The following is a 23,250-nucleotide window of genomic DNA, read 5'->3' as shown; positions in this document are numbered from 1 at the left end:
ATTAAACTTGTATCTGCTCCCTCTGGAAACACTTTCCCCTGAATTATTCGATTGAAAGCCTCTTGCAATTTGAACATCTCTGTTACACCTCACCCTAGCCGTTTTTTCTCTAAGCTGAGGCTGAACTTCTATTTTATAAACATTTGCTAAGAAGGATGAGATTTGCGCCCTATGATCTGATTTATAAAGTCTAAGTGAGATGATGTTTAGAGTACTGCATGCAGTTTTGGTCCCCTCACTTGAGAATGGATGTAATTGTATTGGAGGCAGTTTAGGGAAGGTTTACTAGATTAATACAGAGATCAAGGCTTGTCTTATGAAGAGAGATTGAAGATTTTAGGGCTATACTCCCAGGAGTTTAGAAGAATGAGAGGAAATCTAATTGAGGCTTACAAGATGCTAAAGGGACTGACAAAATAGATGTAGAGAGGATAATTCCCCTCGTGGGGCAGTCTAGAATGTGAGGTCATGGTTTAGGATAAGGAGGTGGCTGATTTAAAACAGAGATGGGGAGAATTGACTTCCTGAAGAATCACAGAATTCCTACAGGGTGGAAAGAGGCCATTCAGCCCATCGAGTCCACACCAACCCCCCAGAGAGCATCCTATCCAGATCCAACTCCCTATCATATCCCTGTAACTCCACATTCACTGTGGCTAACCCACACATCCCTGGACACTATTTAGCATGGCTAATCCACCCTAACCTGCACATCTTTGGACTGTGGGAGGACACTCACACAGACACAAGGAGAATGTGCAAACTGCTCGCAGACAGTTGCCCAAGACTGGCAGTGAACTCAGATCCTGGGTGTGTGACGCAGCAGTGCTAACCACTGAGCTACCGTGCCGCCCAAACAGTGAGAACCTGTAGAATTCACTCCCTCAGATGCCAGGATACTGAATAAACTTAAGGAGGAGAAAAACAGATTTGGAATTTATAATGGGTTGGAGAGAGGGCAAGATAGTGGAGTTAAAACAAAAATGAGATCAGCCATGATTGTATCAAATAATGGAGCAGGCTCGAGGGGCTGAATGGCCTACTCCTACTAATCCAATGAAACTTCTCTGATCTGCTTCCAATGTAATTACATACTTCCTCAAGGAAGGGGACCATAACTGTATGAGTCTGCTCCACCATATGCAATACATTATGTATTGCCCATCCCTAGTTGCCCCTTGAGAAGGTGGGGGTGAGCTGCCTTCTTGAACTGCTGCAGTCCACCTGCTGTAGGTAGACCCACAATGCCCTTAGGGAGGGAATTCCAGGATTTTGATCCAGTGACACTGAGGGAATGGTTATATATTCCCAAGACAGGATGGGGAGCGATTTGGAACTTGCAGAGGGGGTGGTGGTGTTCCCATGTGTCTGCTGCCCCTGTCCTTGGAGGTTTGGTAGAAATGTTTGAAAATGTCAACCTGGCATATAAGAGAGATCCAATTTTCAGCTCCCAGAACACATGCTTTTTTTACATTCTCGGTTTATGAGTTGACATCCTACTTTTCAACCAAGAATTCTTATATTCACATTACTCATAGAGTCATACAGCACAGAAACAGACCCTTCGGTCCAACTCGTCCGTGCTGACCAAGTTTCCCAACCTAAACTAGTCCCGCTTGCCTGCGTTTAGCCCATATCCCTCTAACCCTTTCCTATTCAGGTACCTGTCCAAAGTCTTTTAAATGTTGTAACTGTGCCCATACCTAAACTTAGTCTGATAGTTCATTCCACACATGAACTACCCTCATAGACTCATAGAGTCATACAGCACGGAAACAGACCCTTCGGTCCAACCAGTCCATGCCGACCATAATCCCAAACTAAACTAATCCCACCTGCCTGCCCCTGGCATATATCCCTCCACACCTTTCCTATTCATGTACTTATCCAAATGTCTTTTAAACATTGTAACTGTACCCATATCCACCACTTCCTCAGGAAATTCATTCCACACATGAATCACTCTCTGTGTAAAAAAGTTGCCTCTCATGTATTTTCTAAATCTCTCTCCACTCACCTTAAAAATGTTCTGCCTAGCCATGAAATACCCCATTCTTGGGAAAAGACAACTACCATTAACTCCATCTATACCTTTCATTATTTTATAAACTTCAATCAGGTCGACTCTCAACCTCCTACTCTCCAGTGAAAATAGTCCCTGCCAATCCAACCTTTCTTTATAACTCAAACTTTCCATACCTGGCAACATCCTGGTAAATCTCTTCTGTACCCTCTCCAGCTTGATAATATCCTTCCTATAACTGGACAACCAGAACTGTTAAATGGAGATCCCATCTTCCCACTCCAGTGGATGTAAAGGATAATTCGACCACAATTCAAAGAAAAACAATAGTCAGCCTCAAGATTTCACCATTGACTTACCAGCAGTGTGTGTGTTGGTACAGAGGATCAAGCAGGCAATAAGGGCTGTGACATGAAGATGCTCAGGAGTTTAAGTCATGCTCCCTGTTTGATTTGGATGCCAATGACAATGATCTTGAAAGGTTTTAAAATGCTTTGATTATTGTTAAAAATACCTTTGAACACTTAATTTGTTCAATGAACCTTGTCACAGTGTCACATTTACCCCTTGTTTTTTACACACTTCAACATGGCAACCAATCAGACCCGAGCTGGCTGCTCACATACTCCTATCCTCAGCGTATGAGCTGACCCCACATTGGGAGGGGCTTTTCCCAGGTTTCAATGGTCAACATGTACATCAACATCTCTGATAAATAGAAACATGGAAACTAGGAGCACGAGTAGGCTGTTCGGCCCTTTCAGCCTGCTCCCCCCTCCAATAGGATCATGGCTGATAATCCAACTCAGTCCCTTGTTCCTGCTTTCTCCCCCATATCCTTTGATCCCTTTAGCCCTAAGAACTTTATCTACCTCCATCTTGAATGCATTCAGTGTTTTGGCCTCAATCGCTGTCTGTGGCAGAGAATTCCACAGGTTCATAAGAACATAAGAACTAGGAGCAGGAGTAGGCCGTCTGGCCCTTCGAGCCTGCTCCGCCATTCAATAAGATCATGGCTGATCTTTTCGTGGACTCAGATCCACTTACCCACATTCTCACCATATCCCTTAATTCCTTTATTGTTCAAAAAAAATCTACCTTTTTTTTAAAAGCGTTTACTGAAGTAGCGTCAACTACTTCACTGGGCAAGGAATTCCATAGATTAACAACCTTCTGGGTGAAGAAATTCCTTCTCAGTTCAGCTCTAAATCTGCTCCTTCTAATCTTGAGGCTATGCCCTCTTGTCCTTCACTGTGTGAAGACATTACTCCTCATCTCAGTTCTAAACAGCCTCCCCTGCATCCTTAAACTGTAACCCCTGGTTCTGTACCTCCCCCACCATCAGGAATATTCCTCCTGCATTTACACTGTCTAATCCTGTTAGAATTTTACGGATTTCTGTGGGGTGGCACGGTGGCTCAGTGGTTAGCACTGCTTCCTCATAGAGCCAGGGACCTGGGTTTGATTCCATCCTCAGGCCACTGTCTGTGTGGCCAAGCTAATGTCCAGGGAGGTGCAGGCCAGCTGGATTAGCCATGGGAAATGCAGGGTTACAGAGATGGTATAGGTCTGGTTTGGGATGCTGTTCAGAGAGTTGGTGCAGACTCGATGGGTTGAATGGTCTCTATCTGCACTGTAGAGATTCTACGAGATCTTGTCTCATTCTTCTAAACTGTAGTCCTAACCAACTCAATCTGTCTTGGTACATCAGTCCTGCCATCCCAGGAATCCATCTGGTGAACCTCTGATGCACTCCTCTATAGGCAGAACATACTTCCTCAGATAATGAGACCAAAACTGCACATAATATACCAGGTACAGGTATTAAACAAAGGGAGATTGTTTCTATGGTTGAAAGGTTGAATACCAGAGCAAAACAATTTGAGATGACTAGGAAAAGAGCCAGCCGCAACATGAAGGAAAACTTCTTTATGCAACAAGTGGTTAGACTTTGGAATGTGAAGCCTGATGGATGAGTAGAAATAACTTCTGCAGCAGCCTTTAAAAGGAAGTCGAATAAATATTTGATGGGGAAAGGTTCACAGGAATATGGGGACCGAGAGGTTGACGAACTGGATTGGTCATGTAAAGAGCCAGCTCAGACTCACCGGGCCGAACGGCCTCCTGTTACACTTCGGTGACAAAATCAAACCAAGGTACAGAATTGAAAAGACAGAGATTTGTCAGAAAACAACAAATGCTGGAGATCACAGCGGGTCAGGCAGCATCCATGGAGAGAAAGAGCAAGCTAACATTTCGAGTCTAGATGACTCTTCTTCAGAGCTGGTGTGAAATGTGCAGGGATTTGTCAGAGTTTTATCAGATGGTGACTGTCACTGAAATCCCAGTTTCCATCATTTGGCTGTGTAACACAGTTAGGTTTTAAAGTTTGAAATGTTTTAAAGCACTCAGAATTTCAGCTTGTAAAATAACCTTCAGTTTGTAAATTGTGCAATTCTCTGGTCTGCAAGCAGGCCAAATAAATGCTGCCTGTCCGACTAACTAAACAATCCAACAAGAACTTTCTCATTCAAAAGCCATGATTTCTCTTCCAATGTAGAAAAGAATCTACTACAGAAAGCTACCACAGTTAGACACAAATTCAACAGATATAGTTAGTGGGCCAATTCCATAAGTATCCATTCCCTTCAACACCGACGCTCAGTCGCAGCAGTGTGTACTATCTACAAGATGCACTGCAGAAATTCATCAAGGCTCCTCAGACAGCACCTTCCAAACCCACGAACACTACCATCTAGAAGGACAAGGGCAGCAGATACATGGGGACACCTCCAAGCTACTCACCATCCTGCCTTGGAAATATGTCACCGTTCCTTCAGTGTCACTGGGTCACAATCCTGGAATTCCCTCCCTAAGGGCATTGTATGTTTATTTACAGCACATGGACTGCAGTGGTTCAAGAAAGCAGCTCACCCCGTCCCCACCTTCTCAAGGGCAACTAGATACGTGGCAATAAATGCTGGGCCCAGCCAGAGAGACCCACACACCCCGGATGAATAACTGAACACTTCAGTGAGATATTGAGCTATACCAGTTGTCTGAATTTCTCCAGCACCTTTCAGTGTAACTTACTAGCAGGATGAACTGAAAATGGTGCAGGGGGCAATGAGGTGCCAGGCACATCAGTGAAATAACAACTTGATTGCCTTGTCCAATTGGATGCTGAACATGTATCAGTGTCTCTGGGTCTGAAACCTGGAAGTCCCTCATGAGCAGCGCTGTGATTGCACCCAGCCCAACTGGTCCTGTATTCTCTAGAGTTTAGAAGGATGTGAGAGGATCAGATTGAAATGTATAGATTCTAATGGGCCTGAATGGACTTATTGCAGGGAAGATGTTTCCCTGGTTTGGGGAGTCTAGAACTAGGGCTCACAGTCTCAGGATACAGAGTAGACCATTTAGGACTGAACTAAGGAAAGATTTGCTCACTCTAACACATAAGACCATATGAAATAAGAAGCGAAGGCCACTCGGCCCCTTGAGCCAACTCTGCCATTCAATAGGGTCATGGCTGATCTGACATTCCTCACATCCACTTTGCTGCCCTTTCCCCATAACCCATGATCCCCCAACAATCAAGAATCTCTCTCTCTCAACCTTAAATATACACAAGAACTCCGCCCCCACGGCTCTCTGTGGCGAGGAGTTCCAAAGACTCACAACCCTCTGAGAGAAGAAATTCCTCCTCATCTCAGTCTTAAATAGGTGCCTCTTTACTCTGAGACTAAAGACAAGGAACCGGATGGAATTGTGTACCACAGAAGGCTGTGGAGGCCAAGTTACTGAATATATTGAAGAAAGAGATCAATACATTTTTAGCTTTTTAAGGTATCCACGATTATGGAGAGAACAGGGGACTCAGTTGGATGATCAGCCATGATCATAATGAATGGCAGAGAAGGCTCAAAGGGCCGAATGGTCTAAAGCTGCTCCTATTTCTGATGTTTAGTAGATTTTGGCTGGTTCAAGAAGATGGCTCACCACCACATTCAAGGCCAACTGGGGGTATTCAGTAAATGACACTCTTACCAGTGACATTACTAACCCAAGAATGAATATTAACACCACATTTGTAGACCTATCCTTTGAAAACAGTACAGAGTTCACAATAGATTCTGGTTCCATGGTGTAAATACTGTTCATTCAAATATAATTAATTTTTAAAGAATATTATGACAAACATATTGTGATGTAGTTTATTACACTTCAAATTGATTATACATTAATAGAAATAAATTATATCTTTCCAATGAATAAATATTGACAATGTATGAAGTTTGTTGACAGCTTCATTTGTGTTGTTTTTGTAAGATATCATGGTCGTCAGTTTGATATAACGTGAGTAGCGGTACGTTCTGTGCCTATAAGTGAAATGAGGACAGAGGTTGGCACTGACTGAAGACAAAGGGAGGTTATTTCAGTCAAATATTGAGGTGATAGCTACACTCCTGTGTTCACACAAGGTATGGAGCTCAGGCTGAGCAACCACCAGTTGGGATCGAGGTGAGAAACCCCCACAATGTTTGAAGGATTTAGGGCAGGATATTGGAGCTGGAAACTAGGGCAGCAGTTTCCCAAATGAGTTACCCAACTCCATCCTTAGTTCCATCCCAGGAACTCATTGCAGAGGGAGACCACTTGATCCCTGCAGCAGGGAGACCCACCAGGCAGCTCCCAAAGCCCCAGGAACATACGCCCCACTCCCACCGAAGTAATGTTATGTCTATCTGCAGGAGGCCACCATCCCACAGTGAGATGGTGAAGTATGCCACATCTATCCTCAAAACAGTCAGCTGTTGTCAGCCTCCCTGGAAAAACAGCTTGATTCATCACACCCTCTGCCTCAACTTTACAATTCTCACCCTGGCTTTCAAACTCCTCCAGCCCCTACACCCCTCCCTATCTCTGTAACCCCCTCCAGCCCCTACACCCCCTCCCTATCTCTGTCACCTCGTACAGCTCCTACACCCCCTCCCTATCTCTTTTACTTCCTCCAGCCCCTACAACCCCTCCCTATCTCTTTCACCTCCTCCAGCCCCTACACCCCCTCCCTATCTCTGTAACCTCCTCCAGCGCCTACACCCCCTCCCTATCTCTGTCACCTCCTCCAGCCCCTCCCTATCTCTGTCACCTCCTCCAGCCCGTCCAGCCTCTCCCTATCTCTGTCACCTCCTCCAGCCCCTCCCTATCTCTGTCACCTCCTCCAGCCCCTCCCTATCTCTGTAATCTCCTCCAGCTTGTACAATTCTGAAGGCTTGGTTCTTCTCCTGTTCTGGCCTGTTTATTCATTCCTAGTCCTCCACTCCATCATAGGCACTGTGTCTCTCACTCCCGAGATAGTATTGTTTCATATGGTCTCACTGAAGCTCTGCACCCTTCCATATCTCTCTCCTCTTTACGACTAACTTCTCCCTCAGTTTCTCAGTGTCAAATTGATTCTGGCAACTGAGATAGGTCGGAAACTGTTTGAACCCTCAGTACTCTTTAGAAAAGAAATATGTTTGTTCACTTGCCAGATTCCAACCTTTCTCCCCGTCCCCACACACTAAACAACCCCAATTGTTCAGGAAGCTAAGCTCCAGGCAATTTGATGGGACAGCTGACCCTGTGAGAGCTGACTGGTCTGGAGCAGGGACAAACACAAAAGCTGTACTGCATCGGAACCAGCAGCAGACCAGAGTGATAAAGGTTCACACAAACATACAAATTAGGAGCACAAGGAGGCCATTCAGCCACTTGAGTCCTGCTCTTCATTTCGATAAGGTCATGATTGATCTATTGTGGCCTCAAATTCATATTCCCACCTCCCCCCAATAACCTTAGCACCCCATTCCTCCACAAAACCCTACCACCTCTGCCCCCTGAGGACTGGTTTTAATGGATGATCTGTTCAAAGTTTCATAGGATACATCAGAGGGAACCTGTTTCTGTTTGCTGTTGGTGATGATCTTGCTGTTGCCCTTTACACCTCCTCTAGTCCCTGCATCCATCTTACATTTCTTCACTTGACTTGTTACTCTCCTGTTACCTTGCAACATTATCCCTTCAGCGTTTAATCTTTCAGGTTTTCCATCCTATTGCACCCCTAACCCTAATCCTCCCATCTGTTCTTTCCTCCCCTTCCTCTTTTTCCTGTTCCCTTACTTGCTCAGAAGTTATTCCATCTCCAATTCATTCCAGTCCCAGTGAAGGCTCATTGACTTGATACACTAACTCTCCCCCAAAAAGTTGCTTTGGTTGGAGGCCAGTCGTAAAAAATCAGAAGCAAGTTTGACAAAACTTTTTCGGAGATAGTAGGAACTGCAGATACTGGAGAATCTGAGATAACAAGGTGTAGAGCTGGATGAACACAGCAGGCCAAGCAGCATCAGAGGAGCAGGAAAGCTGACGTTTCGGGCCTAGACCCTTCTTCATTTTCTGATTTTCTGAAGAAGGGCCTAGGCCCGAAACGTCAGTTTTCCTGCTCCTCTGATGCTGCTTGGCCTGCTGTGTTCATCCAGCTCTACACCTTGACAAAACTTTTGTTGGGTCAGGTCTTAAGGACTATGGAAACAAGGAGGGAGGGTTGTAGCTACAGTTAAGATACAGATCATTTTGGAGGGAAGTGGTTTGATGGGCTAAATGGCCTCCCCTTATTCCATTTTCTCTTGCTCAGCATCTTGAGTGTTCCTGGGCTGTTGGTGATCCTGCTGTGTTACATTTTCCCTCTTCAGGATTCTGTAGTAAGAACTTTGACTGTTTTCTCGTAAGTCCAGGATAAGCAAGACCTGTCCTACAGAGGTCAGATGACACATGGCAACTGGAAATCGAACGTTGGGCCTCAAGAGATCAGCCTCATCCATCAGAAACTCAAAAGTGGGCTTTCTAGCAGAATGATCAGATAGTGTTTGGGAACTGGTTTCAATCTGGATTGGCTGGTCAGACACACAGAGTCTCCTTCTGTGACCAACATGACCAGGAAACGAAACCTGGCTTAGGGTTGTTCTGGGAAGTCAGCCTACTGTTTGAAGTTGATGTGCAGACTGTAGTTAGTCTCATCGTTATTGAAATATTACCTTCTTAAACATCATTGCATTGGCTAAGGAACTCAAGGCCACAAATCCAACAAGTGATGCTGAGTAATTTGCTTTGTTCTTGCCAGGTTATGAAGGTACATCATGTTTGTGTGTTGACGCAAATAGAGAGAGTTCTCTCGTAGGTTAATTCTTGCTGTTGAAGAAGTTTCACCAAAGCACAACACTGTTCGTCAATAAAAGCACCAATGATTATTTTGCCACTTGTCTTCGACATCGGTCACAGAGAAGATCAGACTCTTGCCTCCACAGAGCATTTGTTGTAGATTGGCTTGGATTTCTGACATCTGCAAACAAACATAACCACTGTCACAATGCTGAAGGTAAAACAGTAACCAGCAACGGAGGCTGTTCAGCCCAACACATTGGTGCTGGCTCTCTGCTAGGGCCATCCCTGAAATGCATCCCCACTGTCCTGCTTCCTCCCACATCCCTGTATCTTTCTCTGTTCCAAATACTTATCCAGAACCTCTCCTAACCATGTGCAACTGTCTGCCTGAAAGATAAAGCATTCATTCTCCACACTCCTTCGAAAATTTCCCCTTCTCTGTCTCCATTAGAAATGAGCTAAAAGGAAGAATTGAAAATGAACTGCATATCTGGCCATTCATTCGGAGCCCCCAGCCCAATCTCCTGTCCCGATGGAAAGTGAGAGCCTGTTCAGAGAACCAGCGCAATTGGTGTGCTGAACACCCTCCTTCTGGGCCAGAAAAGTTTTACAAACCACTAAATGAACTTTATTCAAGAACAGAAGTGTTGCATTCCTTTAACATGACACTTCACTGAAGATAATCAGGCAGCTTTCTGACACCAGGTCAGGGAGGAGTTGTAGACAAAGAGGCAGGTTCTCAGATTCTCAGCAAGATGGAGCGGTTTCAGGAGGGAATGCAAGGTAGCTGAAAGCATGGCCACCAATGGAAGAGTGAGTAAAACTGGGTTGGCTCAAGAGACCATAAGACAACAAGAAATAGGAACAGGAGCAGGCTATTCAGCCCCTCAAGGCCAGAACTGGAGGAGCACAGGGCTGTAGACCTTGTCAACTCTCACAAGTGGACACATGATGTCTTACTGCTACTAAGCTGAAGAGGAGAAGAGGAATTGTCCTCTGTGTGCATTGGTCAAGTTTCAGCCTTCAGACATCAGTAAAACTAATTGGATTATATGGTGACCTGTCGGTCTTCCCTCCCTCCTACCCACCCCTCCCTCCCAACTGACCAACCCCCATTCCACCTCCCTACCTACACTCACTTTCACTGGCTCCATCCCCACCTCTTTGACCTGTCCGTCTCCTCTCCACCTATCTGCTCCTTTATCCATCTTCCATCCACCTCTGCCTCTCTCTCTATTTATTTCAGAATCCCCTTCCCCTCCCCCATTTCTGAAGAAGGGTCCAGACCCGAAACGTCAGCCTTCCTGCTCGGCCTGCTGTGTTCCTCCAGCTCTACACTGTGTTATCTGGATTATATGGTGACTGCTGTTTCTGGGCTCTTGCTGTGTGTAAAGTGGCTGCTGTATTTAATCCAACACAACTGTGACTACACTTGCTGAGGTATTTTATTGGTTTTGAAAAGTTTCAGTGCCTACCGAGGTAGAGAAAGGCACTATATAAAAACAAGTTTCTTCTATTCGAGCTTACCTGTTTCGACAGCAGTAATAAAGAAGGACAGAGAGGCCACTGAAGACTAAGCCGATCCCAATGGCAACAGAGATGTACAGGTATCGTTCCGATTCCAGGCTTGTGTGAGTCGTTAGTGTCAAGTGCTCACACCTCTCTCCCATGTAACCTGGTTTACAACTGGAAGGAGGAAGAGAAAATGTTCAACTGCATGAGTTTAAAAGCCAGAGCACAGTTTCTGTAATTAATCTGCTGTATCCCTGCAGCTATCATTTGGCATCATTACAGAATCACGATTATACAATCAAACAGCATTGAAGGAGACTATTCAGCCATTGTTCCTGTGCTGGCTCCTGGAAAGAGCAGTGTAACCAGTCCCTTTCACCATCCCCACTCCCCCTCCCCCCCATCATCACTACTACCCCCGGGCTGATCTTACCCCGTAATCAACCTGTTGCTCTTAAACCTTTTCTGATTCCACTTTTGAAAGCTCCTATTGTATCTGCTTTCAGAGGCACCTTGACCCACAAAGACTCAATGTCCTGATTTCTCTCATCAAATAGCCTCAATCTGTGTCTTCCCTGGAAACTGCCTTATTCAATCTGTGCTCTCTAAGCTTAGATAGTTTTCTGAATCAACCTGTTTCAGAGATGTTAGGACACACCTCTGGAGCAGGTGGGGCTTGAACCCCGGTCTCCTGGTCCAGAGGTAGGGACACTGCTACTGTACCACATGAGCCCTATGTTCTGAGGTAAATTTTTATTTTTTATCTTTTTTTATTTAACCTATTTTTCTAATCAACCTATTCAGAGATGTTATTATGCACCTTTTTAGCAGCCTGAACTTGAAACCAGGTCTCCTGCTCTGGGGTAGGGATGCTACCAAAGCACAACAAGAGGGCCAACGGTCTCTTTATTTTAAGTTTTTTTTTAGTTTAACCTATTTTTCTAATCAACCTCTTCAGAGATGTTACTGCATGCTTCTGGAGCAGGTGGGACTTGAACCCAGGCCTCCCAGTCCAGGGGTAGGACCACAAGAGGGCCCTTTGCCATTTCAAGCTGACTCTCTGGTCAATGGAAACAGCTGGTCGTTGTTTACTTTATAAAAACCCATCATCAGTTTGAACAGCCTGATTAAAGCTCCACTTGAAATGTTCTGTACCAAGAACAGTACAGTCAAATGGAACATCAGGGAATTGGAAATTCAGTCAACCTATTGGTTCCACGCCCAATTCCACTGAGATTCTCATTGATCTGTACCTCGAACCTATTCACCTGTCTTAGTTCTATAATCCCTAACACACCCTAATAATCTCAACCAATAAAAGTCTACCAATTAATTAATTACTCTCCACAGATTCTGTTGGACTTGCTGGGTTTCTCCAGCAATCACTGTTTTTGTTCCCATCTAGTTTTGCGTCTTCAACAAATTTGAAAATATTCCAATTATTTGCTGTAGATGCTGGAAATCTTTGGAATTCTCTAGCCCAGAGAACTATGGAAACTCAATCTCTCAGCAGATTCAAGTCAGGAATCAGTAGGTTTCTGAAGACGAATATCATAAAGGAATATGGTGACAGTGCACATAAGTGGTGTTGAGGCAGATGATTGGCAATGATTTAATAGATTGGCAGCATAGACTCAAAGGACCGAGTGGGCATGTTCCCATCTTTTCACCAGCCGTATAAAATTCCAAATTTTTCTGCTGTTCCAATTCCAGCCCCTTGCATACCCCCAATTTCATTTGTTCTTTCAACGACTCAGCAATAATCTCCAGAATTTCCTCCTGAAACCTCTCTCCAAACCCTTAGATGCTCCTAGAACACAACCTGTTTGATTGACCTTTCGGACACCTTTCTAATTTGGGATTTGGCATCAGGTTTTCTGTCATTCACACTCCTGTGAGGATGTTTTATTAGGTTTCAGGCACTATATAAATGCATGTTTAGAGTGTACAGAGGAGCTTCACCAGGGAATTTAGCCACAAGGTGAGGTTAGAGCATCTGGCTCTGGGACCATGGAGTAAGGGAGGTTGAGGGGGAGATGTTAGAGAGTTGTACAAGGATATGATAGGTTTAAATCATGTTGATAAACATACCTGCCCACACTGGATGATTGCACAAGGACTGGGGACACAGATTTAAAAATTCAGGCAGGAGATATAAGGGAGATGTCAGGACAAATTTATTGCAGGCAGCAAATAGTAATGTCCTGGAATGTTGTGCCTGTGAGGGTGCTGAAATCAAAGATAAAATCAATGATTCCAAAAGGAATCTGGGTGGGCACTTGAGGGAAATAAAATTACAAGGGTATTGGGAGGGTGAAGAGGGAAGTAGGAGGGGATAGGACTGACTGCATTGCTCTATTGAGAACTGCTAAAGGTGTGATGATCTGAACAGCCTCCCTCTGTGCAGTTACTGATCTTCGGATTTTATACATTGTTGTTGTTGAGGAATACTACTTGGGTGAACCATGGTGATACAAACATACAAACAGAGAACAAGAGAAGGCCACTCAGCCCTTCAAGCCTGCCTCACCATTCAATATAATCATGACTGATCTGATTTTAACTTCAACTCTACATTCCTACATTTCCCCCCATAATCTTTCATGGCCTTGGTCATCAAGAATGTATCTACCTCAGCCTTCAAAATATTTAAGGATCCTGCATCCACTGCCTTTGGTAGAAGGGAATTCCAAAGACTCACACCCCTCTGCGAGAAAAAAAATGTTTCCTCATCTCTGTCTTAAATGACCTCTGTTTTAAACTCTGACACCTAGTTCTAGATTCTTCCACAAGAAGAAATATCCTTGCCACATCCAAGTCCCCTCAGGATCTGAAATGTTTCAATAACGTCATCTCTGACTCTAAACTCTTGAGGCAGAAGTCATACGGCACCAGGTTATAGTCACTCTACCTGACAAAGGAGCAGCGCTCTGAAGGCTTGAGATTTCAAATAAACCTGTTGAACTATTATAACCTGGTGTTGTGTGACGTCTGACTTTGTCCACCCCAATCCACCTCCACATCATGGCTACCAAACTTCAGAGGATACAGGCCCAGCCTGACTAGCTTTTCCTCATAAGGCAATCCAACCATTCCAGGGATTAGTCTGGTAAACCTTCTCTGAACTGCTTCCAACACATTGACATCCTTCTGTAAATACAGTGACCATGATGTACACAGGACTCCAGATCCAGCGTCATCAATGCCGTGTATAACTAATGAGCTGGTACTGTACTCCTCCTGCTAAACAACTTTTACCATGTTTATGATTCATGACCTTACACTCTTACTGAAGACATTTCACGTCTGGAGACATAAGACCAGGAAATTTGTGCGACACCAAAGCATTCCAAATTGATTGGGTACGGTCAGGACAGCACAATGCCTCTGTGCGTTCCCAGCTCAATCACACGAAGAATCTGTCTGACACAACGGTGTCATGATGAAGTAATTGGTTGTTGACCTTATGACACAGAGGGAGGTCATTTGTCCCTTTGTGTCTGTACCAGCTTTTTAAAAGAGTGATCCAATTAGTCCCACTGTCCTTTCTCCTCCTCAATAAACTTGACAGTTCTTTTCTCCCTTTCCAAGAATTTATCCAATTTCCCTTTTGAAAGTTCCTGTTGAGTCTGCTTTCATTGCCTCTCTGCTTCTGCTCACAATAACTTACAGCAAAATCTCCTCAACTCTGCTCCAGTTCTTTGGCTAATCATCGTCAATCTATGTCCTCTATTTACTGACTCTGCTTTCAGTGGAATCATTTTTACTAGCTGTACCCTGTCAATACCCTTCATAATTTTGAACAACTTTATGAAATCTCCCTCAGCTTTCTCTTCTCTAAGGCAAACAATCCCAATTTCCCAAGCTTCCCCAGATCATTAAAGTCCTGCATCCCCTCATCTTAATAAATCTCCCCTGCACCGTCTTCAAAGTCTGAAAATCTTTGCTAAACTCTGTGCATCCCAGAACTATACAAATCCCCAGGGTACACAGGAAGAAATATTTACCCTTTGTGGAGGGATCAATGACCAGGGGGCATCAATTTAAGGGAAGGGACAGGAGGTTTAGAGGGGATGTGAGGGAAAGCTTTTTCACCCAGAGGATGGTGGGAATCTGGAACTCACTGCCTGTAAGGCTGAGAGAGGGAGAAATCCTCATCACAGTGAATAAATATTTAGATGTGCACTTGTGATGCCAAGAATATGGGTCAAGTGCCAGGAAATGGGATTAGAATAGTTTTCGAGGAGCAGGAAAGCTGACATTTCTTTCTGAAGAAGGGTCCCGAACCGAAAAGTCAGCTTTCCTGCTCCTCTGAGGCTGCCAGGCCTGCTGTGTTCATTCAGCTCCACACTGTGTTGTGTCTGACTCCAGCATTGGTAGTTCTTACTATCTCTTGGAATAGTTTTCGGTTGTTTTTGACAAGTATGGATACGATGGGACAAAAGGCCTTTTTTGTGCTGTAGGCCTCTAAGACTCTATGAAGTGTACAAAATGGGGGCCGTGTTCATGATTTTGAAATAATTGATTGGAGTGGGACATCTCCTCTGCAATGTTTCTGAAGAGAGATGTGAGGCTTGGGATGATGTGGGTACTTTTTCCACAGAATCAAGCCATTCAGCCCACCCTCTCCCTGACAATACTTGTGCCCAAAATAAGGCTGCTCCCAGTCCATTTATTTCACCAGATCAGCATATCCTTCCATTCCTTATGGATTGATCTAGCTTGCATTGACAACTCCCTGTGGAAGTTCCACATTCTCATTGGTCTGAGGGTAAAGAGGCTTCTCCTGAACGCCTCACTGGGTTTATTTATCGCTCTCTAATATTAATAAGCCCTCATTTTGGTTTTATCAACAGCTGGAAACTTTTTCTCTCCGTCTTCCCTTTCAAAACCTTTCATAATATTTGGCCTCTATCAGGCCATATCTCAGCCTTGCCTTGGCAAGTTTTGTTGCAGATTGTGATGATCGGAGAGTTGACTTATCCCAGCCCATCTGTTTAGGTGATTGTACTAGAACAACATGAACTAAAATAAAATGTTGATTTTTAAGGAAGGTAGTGGACAGATGATTTTTAAACTAACCCATACTTGGGCAACACAGGGTAGTAAGTGAAACATGTGCATGTGCTTTTAGTCTTCACTGATGTTGACAAGACCAGAATCAGGTGGAGTGTATTGTCCAGGTCCTGTCTGTACCCTTATCAGCACTGCTAAATCTGTGTGTCCTGTTTGATCATTTACATATCACCATTTCAATCACTAGCTCTGAAATCTCAGAATAAAGGGGTACCAATTTAAGACTGAGATGAGGAGGAATTTCTTCTCTCAGAGGCTTGTGAGTCTTTGGAATTCCTTGCCACAGAGAGCTGTGGGGGCAGAGTCCTTGTGTATATTTAAGGCTGAGAGAGATAGAATCTTGATCAGTCGGGAAATCAAGGGTTACGGGAAAAGGGCAGGAAAGTGGATGTGAGGAATGTTGAATCACCCATGATCCAATTGAATGGCAGAACTTGGGGGGCTGAACGACCTCTTCCTGTTCCTATTTCTCATGGTCTTATGAGAGTCATACCTGATTTTTTTTTTATTCTTAATGGGATGAGGGTGTCACTGGCTAGGCAGCATTTATTGCCCATCCCTAATTGCCCAGAGGGCAGTTCAGAATCAACCACATTGCTGTGGGTCTGGAGTCACATGTAGGCCAGACCAGGTAAGGATGGCAGTTTCCCTCCTTAAAGTACATTAGTGATCCAGATGGGTTTTTCCCAACAATCAGCATTTCCCAACGGTCATCATTAGATTCCTAATTCCAGATATTTATTGAATTCAAAATCCACCATCTGCCGTGGCAGGATTCGAACCTGGGTCCCCAAACATTATCTGGGTCTCTGGATTAACAATCCAGCGATAATACCACTAGGCCATCACCTCCCCCCTGTACTGACTTGAAATGTTAACTCTACTTTCTCATCACAGACACTGCCAGACCGCCTGAGTTTCTCCAGCATTCTCCTTGTTGGTTTCACTGTCTGAAAATGCCTCTGCCTGTTTACTTGCTTGCTCCCTGGCTCTCATTAAAACAGCCCTGTCTCCCCCTCCTTCCTCCCCGTTAAAACAAAACTCTTCAAATAATCTATTAAAGTTTAATATTCTGGTAATGTTCATACAATTCCTCTCGCAGCACATTTTTGCTCCCAACACTGTCCATGAAATTAATCTTTAATCCCTGGACAATTCCTTAGGGAAACTGATTAATGCCCTCTTCCAACAGGATATGTCAACTCTGAGTTTTGACTGCGATAAAACAATAAATTAATATTCTTGTTGACTTACACACAGATACGATAGTTGGTGATTTGATCCTGATCTTCATGGTACCTACAGTCACCATTCATACAATAACTCTGGCCACCTTCATAACACTGCTGTCTCACTCTCAAAGTCTTTGGTGTCTCAGGATTACCTGTTCAATGGAGAAAAGTGATTTCAGGAAAATTCAAGTAAAAACTGACATTTACACAGCAGCTCAAACGTGCAGAAAGTCCTAATGGGTTTTAAAGAATCACTGCTGAGCAAGTCATAAATCGGTGCTAGGCCACATTAGCAAAGGTTGGTGAAATAACTGCACAGAAGCCGGTATCCCATCACCAACTCACCCTTTATTTACTTGTGCACTGGCTATATCCAGCCAGCTCGGAGTCACTCCCCTGAACTGAGGAGATTCTAAATCCCCTTTTATATTGGTCAGCCAGGGCTTCCTGATTGGCCCAGATTCATAACCCCATCCAAGGATCTCATAGTCAACAAGTTCCACCTGGATCCAATCACTATAGCTGGTTAAAGAGGTAGTTTTAGGGAGTATCTTACAGGAGATGAGAGAGGCATGGATAGGGGTGAGGGAGCAGGAGAGAATTCCAGTGTTCAAGGCCCAAGCAGTCAATGGCAGAACCACCAATGGTGGAAAGATGCAATTTAGGAATGATAAAGAACCCAGAGCATAACGTGTCTTTACACGCTGGAGGGGGTGACAGAGAAAGGGAGGGGTGTAAGGGCTGGAGGAGGTTACAGAGACAGGGAGGGGGTGTAGGGGCTGGAGGGGGTTACAGAGATAGGGAGGGGGTGTAGGGGCTGGACAAGGTGATAGAGATAGGGAGGGGTGTAGTGGCTGGAGGAGGTTACAGAGATAGGGAGGGAGTGTAGGGGCTGGAGGGGGTTACAGAGATAGGGAGGGGGTGTAGGGCTGGAGGAAGTGACTGAGATAGGGAGGAGGTGTAGGGGCTGGAGGGGGTGACTGAGATAGGGAGGGGGTGTAGGGCTGGAGGGGGTGACTGAGATAGGGAGGAGGTGTAAGGGCTGGAGGAGGTGACAGAGATAGGGAGGGATGTTGGGGCCGGAGGATGTGAGAGAGACAGGGAGGGCCGAGACCCTGGGGAATTTGTAAACAAGGGTAAGAATTTTAAAATCCATCTATTATTGCCCTGAGTCAGTGATGGTAGTGTGCAGAGGAGATATCGTAACAGGAAATGCTGCAAGCCAGGACAGGGATAAGTGATGTTTTGCAGATGGTGCAATTCCACACACAAAACTGTTTTTCTTAATTCATTCCTGGGGCGTGGGCATCACTGGAGCAGCATTTGTTGCCCATCCCTAAATGCCCTTGAGAAGATAGTAGATGAACTGCTTTCTGGAACCAATGGAGCAGCATTTGTTGCCCATCCCTAAATGCCCTTGAGAAGATAGTAGATGAGCTGCTTTCTGGAACCAATGGAGTCCATGTGGTGTTGAAGGACAAAAAATATCGTAACATTGGCCAACCAGCTCCTTGAAGGAGGAGGTTGATCTCAGATTCAGACAGTTAACACCTCCCAAATTCGGCTGTGGAAGTTGGCTCTATGAGGATGTTTAAAGATTGATAGATTTCTGATTACCAATTTTTAAATTTACTTCATTCACAGGATGAGGACCTCACTGGCCAGGCCAGCATTTATTGCCCTTCCCTAATTGCCCAGAGGGCATTTAAGAGTCAAGCAGATTGCTGTGGGCCTGGAGTCACATGTAGGCCAGACCAGGTAAAGATGGCAGTTTCCTTCTCTATAGGACATTCATGAGCCAGATGGGTTTCCCTGACAGTAATCAATGAATTTGGCAATCATCATGTGACTCTTAATTCCAGATTTTTAGTGCATTGAAATTCCACTGTCTGCCAGGGAATGATTTGACTCTGTGTCTCGAGAACATTATCTGGGTCTCTGATTAAATAGTCCAGCAATAATACCACTAGGCCATCACCTCCCCAGCTGTAGAGCTCTGGGGATGGGGTGGGTAATTGGCATTTGAACCATCCAATCAGCTATGATTGATTTGGATGGTGGGGTAGGCTTGATGGACTGAATGGCTGACTCCAATGTCCCTACTCTATTCCTCATCCCTTTCTGTCTCTCTAATCTCTCACTGCCTTACCCTCTGAGATTTTGGCACCCTTCTGATACTAGCCTATTGAACATTCACAATTTCCATCGCCTAATCATTGACTGCTTTACTTTCAGCTGCTTGGGCACTAGGCTCAAGAATCCTCCCCTAAACATCCCTGACTTTCTATCTGTCTCCATTTAAGATGCTCCTTAAACCTGACCTCTATGTGAATAAGAAATGTTTGGAGGGAAATGGGCCAAGCGCAGGCAGGTGGGACTAGTTTAATTTGGGATTACGTTCGGCATGGACTAGTTGGACCGAAGGGTCTGTTTCCGTGCTGTATGACTCTAGGACTTTATGACTGACTATGTAATCCCCTGTCACAATATCTTCTTATATTGTTAGGTGTTGTATTTGATAACCTTTCCTATTGGGTATCTTCAGCTACTCTCTGGGCACTTTTGAAAACCAAGTTGTTGCTGTTATTGTGGGAGCAGCTCATCATCAAGGAATGTAATTAGCATATAACATTTCTAAGAATATCTTAGTCGGCATGTAGACTCCAGGAACCTGCTCAAACTGATGTTAGCGTGCAAAAGATCATATCAGCTACCTGTTCCATTGACCATATGACCACTGATAAGTTCAGTTCAAGGCAGAAGAGGCTCCCAAACCCCATGCATTTTCTTAACAATTCTAATGGACAACTCTGATCTCTAATGGACAACTCTGAACACTTAGACCTTTCCAATGCACCATGTGCCTACTCCCACATGACCTCATGCAACCCTATCGACATGACCCTTGGTTCATTTCTCTCTGGTGTGTTCTTCCACTTTTCCTGAAATGCATTGTTATTATTCACCTCAAAGAGTTCCAGATTCTCACAGCTCTCTGGACAAAATTAAACCACAAACCTCACAGTGAGAGACCATGTCACTCAATCTAGTAATCCAGAGTCTCATTCTGTGACCAAGAGTTCAGATCTCAGTATGGCAGCAAGTGGAGTTTTCTATTAATTAACATAACTATACATTGAATCATAGAACCCCTACATTGTGGAAGCAAGCCATTCAGCCCATCAGGTCACACTGACCCTCCAATGAGCATCCCACCTTGACCCAACACCTTACCCCATCCCTGTAACCCTGTATTTCCGATGGCCTATCCATGTAACCTTTGGACTGTGGGAGGAAAATGGAGCACCCGGAGGAAACCCACGCAGACCGTGCAAACTCCACACAGACATTGCCCGTGGGTGGGATTGAACCCCAGTCCTTGGTGCTGTGAGGCAGCAGTGCTAACCACTGAGCCACCGTGCTGCCTAATGAATTGTGTAATGAACTGTCATTAAAAACCCAGTCAAGTTCATTCATGTCCTGTAGAGAGATGAATCTGCCGTCCTTACCTGGTCTGGCCTACAGACCCATAGCAATGTAGCTGACTGTTAACCTGCCCTCAGATATAGCTGAGCAAGGTACTCAATGCAGGAACAATTAGGGATGGTCAATACATTGTCAGCCTTACCAGTGACACCCATATTCCCTTGGGGTGGAAATCACTTCACTACAAACTGTCATTCTGCTCAGTTTACTCATTGACTATTTTCCTTTGAGTCAAACACCTCCTCTGCTGGTTTATACAAGCCCTGAGCTAATACTCAAAGTTATCCACACTAGTCCTTCGCGAGTTGGTCCTTGTGTTGGGAGTTATCAAGAACTTAGATGGAATTGTTTGCCCTTTTGCAAAAGGAAAAGAAAGATTTGCATTAGTATCACATTTCCATTCAGTTCTTCAAGTCTGTTCTGCTATTTATGGTTGATCTGTGGCCTAACTCCATATACCTGCCTTTCATCAATATCCCTTAAAAGCTTTGCTTAACAATAATTAATCGATCTCTGATTTAAAATTAACAACTGATCCAGCATCCAATGCCATTTGTGGAAGAGAGTTCCAAACCCCTCCCACCCTTTGTGTGTAAAAATGCTTCCTAACATCCCATCCTGAATCGTCTAGCCCTCATTCTCAGACTATGGCCCCTAGTTCCGAAATCCCCAACCAGTTGAAATAATTTATCTTTATCGAACCTGTCTTTTCACAACCTTATAACAATCACAAAGCATTACACAGCCTCTGAAGTAGGAATTGCAGCTGCCTGTCTGTGCATAGCAAGATCCCACAACATGATCATGACCAGCTACTCTGTCTTTTTATAAAAAAAAGTACTCAGCAAGCTTGACAGAGATCAGTGACTTCAAATGTTAACTCATTACAGACACTGTCAGACCTGCCAAGTATTTCCAGCTTTTCTGCAGTATTTTGTGATGTGAGCTGAGAGAATAAATGCTGGCCCATGGCTCCCATGCAGCTTTGAAATGGTGCAATGGGATGTTTCACATTCACTTGAGAGGGTAAGTGGGGTTTCAGTCTCGTCACATCTGAAAGACTCTCTCACACTGGGAGCATCAACACAGATTTCACATTGAAGTACCTGAAGTGGGATCTGAATCTATGACCTGCAGATGCGTGCTGGGGGTGGAGTAATTTTTATTTCGCCCAGAGGGTGGTGGGGGTCTGCAATGCATTGCCTGGGAGGGTAGTTGAGTAAACCTTTAAAAAGTACTTGGATGAGCATTTGAAATATCACAACATTCAAGACTATGGGCCAAGGGCTGGAAAGTGGAACTAGAGTAGGCTTAGTGTAGTTTTGTTGGTGCAGACTTGATGGGCTGAAGGGCCTCTTCTGAACTGTCTGGTTTTATAATGTGGGTTCAAACTTCAGACTGCCTGTTTTAATTCAAGATGCCATTCTTCCTTCCTCACCCCACTGCACTCCTGCTGACTGGTGTCCCTCAAGCAGTATCGAACCACTCGCCTCTGTGTAATGGAGAGAAAACTGTCTACATTTCTTAGTAGACTAATTCCCTCATGTTGGCATCGAACTCAGTCACCCAGGGTGGTACCACTGGCACCAACACACTGTATCTGTTATTTGATAGAAATCAAATGATTGACAATGCAAGTGTGAGCAGTAGCTGGATCTGGTGAGTAAATCTGTGAATGGTTATGGGACTAATTTACAGTTAATGAAAGATGATTATGTATTTATAACTAAAATGTCTGTGTCCTCATTATAACCGGTACGGATATAGCTTCACGTTACAGCTTTTCAAAGAACTACAATTGTATCTGTGGAATGGAAAAGTTGTGAATTTGTAAATGATTGAGACCAGGCTCTTGCCACCAAAGCAAAGCTGGTGTATTCAGGCTGGATGGTGATTGTAACTTACCTCTGAGCTCTCCTGTGATAGGCTCCAGGGTAGTTGATATGTTTTCAGACAAGTCCAGGGTGTGGAGGGATTCAGAAACAGGCGTTTGAGTCACTTCACTTGCTGTAACAGCCATGGCAAAAATTACTGGGAAAAGAATGAAAAATATTTGGAATCAGAATGGAGAGAGTGACACACTGATGCCTGTGTTTTATACAGGTGCCTGAATGGTCTGCTCCAATCCTCGTTGGGACATTCTCCGAATTCTGAGCTCTGCTGCTAATATCCGTCCTTACAATGATCCCTATTCTGACACTGTGCCCCAGACTAACTGAATTACTGTCACTCCCATTCTGATAAAACACTGCCCATACAATTCTCACCCTTGTGTTCTACACTCCCCAAAATCTCTGTATCCTCCCTCAGAGCTCCTGCCAAAAATATAAAATATGCCAACAATTCCGGAAGAGATTCTTCACCCAGAGATTGAGGTGCGTTTGACATGTACTGCTCCAGGGAGTGGTTGAAGCGATTAATGCAGATATATTCACAGAGAGGTAGGAGAGAAAGGAATAAATATTGACAGGGTGACATAAAAACAAGCTGGTGACAAGCAGGTGAAGCATAAACACTAGCATGGATGAGTTGGGCTGAATGGCCTGTTTCTATCTCGACAGTCGACCTAATTCTATGAAACCAACTAAGATGGTTTCCCGAATTCTGATCTCTCATGTCAGCCTTCATCTTTTTTGTCCAACCACTGGCAACAGCTGCTTAACTTTCCAAAAGTGCGGCGCTCCCTCAGCACTGACCCTCCGACAGTGCGGCGCTCCC

General features: G+C 44.5%; 1 protein-coding gene across 1 annotated transcript in view; it reads right to left on the bottom strand.

Moving 5' to 3' along the window:
- Positions 1-8,511: 8,511 nt before the first annotated feature.
- LOC125486240 (amphiregulin-like) overlaps positions 8,512-23,250 on the bottom strand; it is a 33,584-nt gene continuing 18,845 nt past the window's right edge. The window contains exons 4-7 of the mRNA XM_048612921.1: positions 22,438-22,563; positions 17,069-17,198; positions 10,754-10,912; positions 8,512-9,404 (exon numbers count right to left, since the gene is read on the bottom strand). Of these exons, the coding sequence (XP_048468878.1) occupies positions 9,350-9,404; positions 10,754-10,912; positions 17,069-17,198; positions 22,438-22,563 (470 nt within the window). The 3' untranslated portion in view covers positions 8,512-9,349. The remainder of the gene's footprint in view (positions 9,405-10,753; positions 10,913-17,068; positions 17,199-22,437; positions 22,564-23,250) is intronic.

The sequence above is a fragment of the Rhincodon typus genome, chromosome 1, assembly GCF_021869965.1.
Source record: "Rhincodon typus isolate 14 chromosome 1, sRhiTyp1.1, whole genome shotgun sequence".
Classification (NCBI taxonomy): domain Eukaryota; kingdom Metazoa; phylum Chordata; class Chondrichthyes; order Orectolobiformes; family Rhincodontidae; genus Rhincodon; species Rhincodon typus.
Note: the sequence above shows the minus strand (reverse complement) of the source record. Positions and strands in the feature narration are given on the sequence as shown.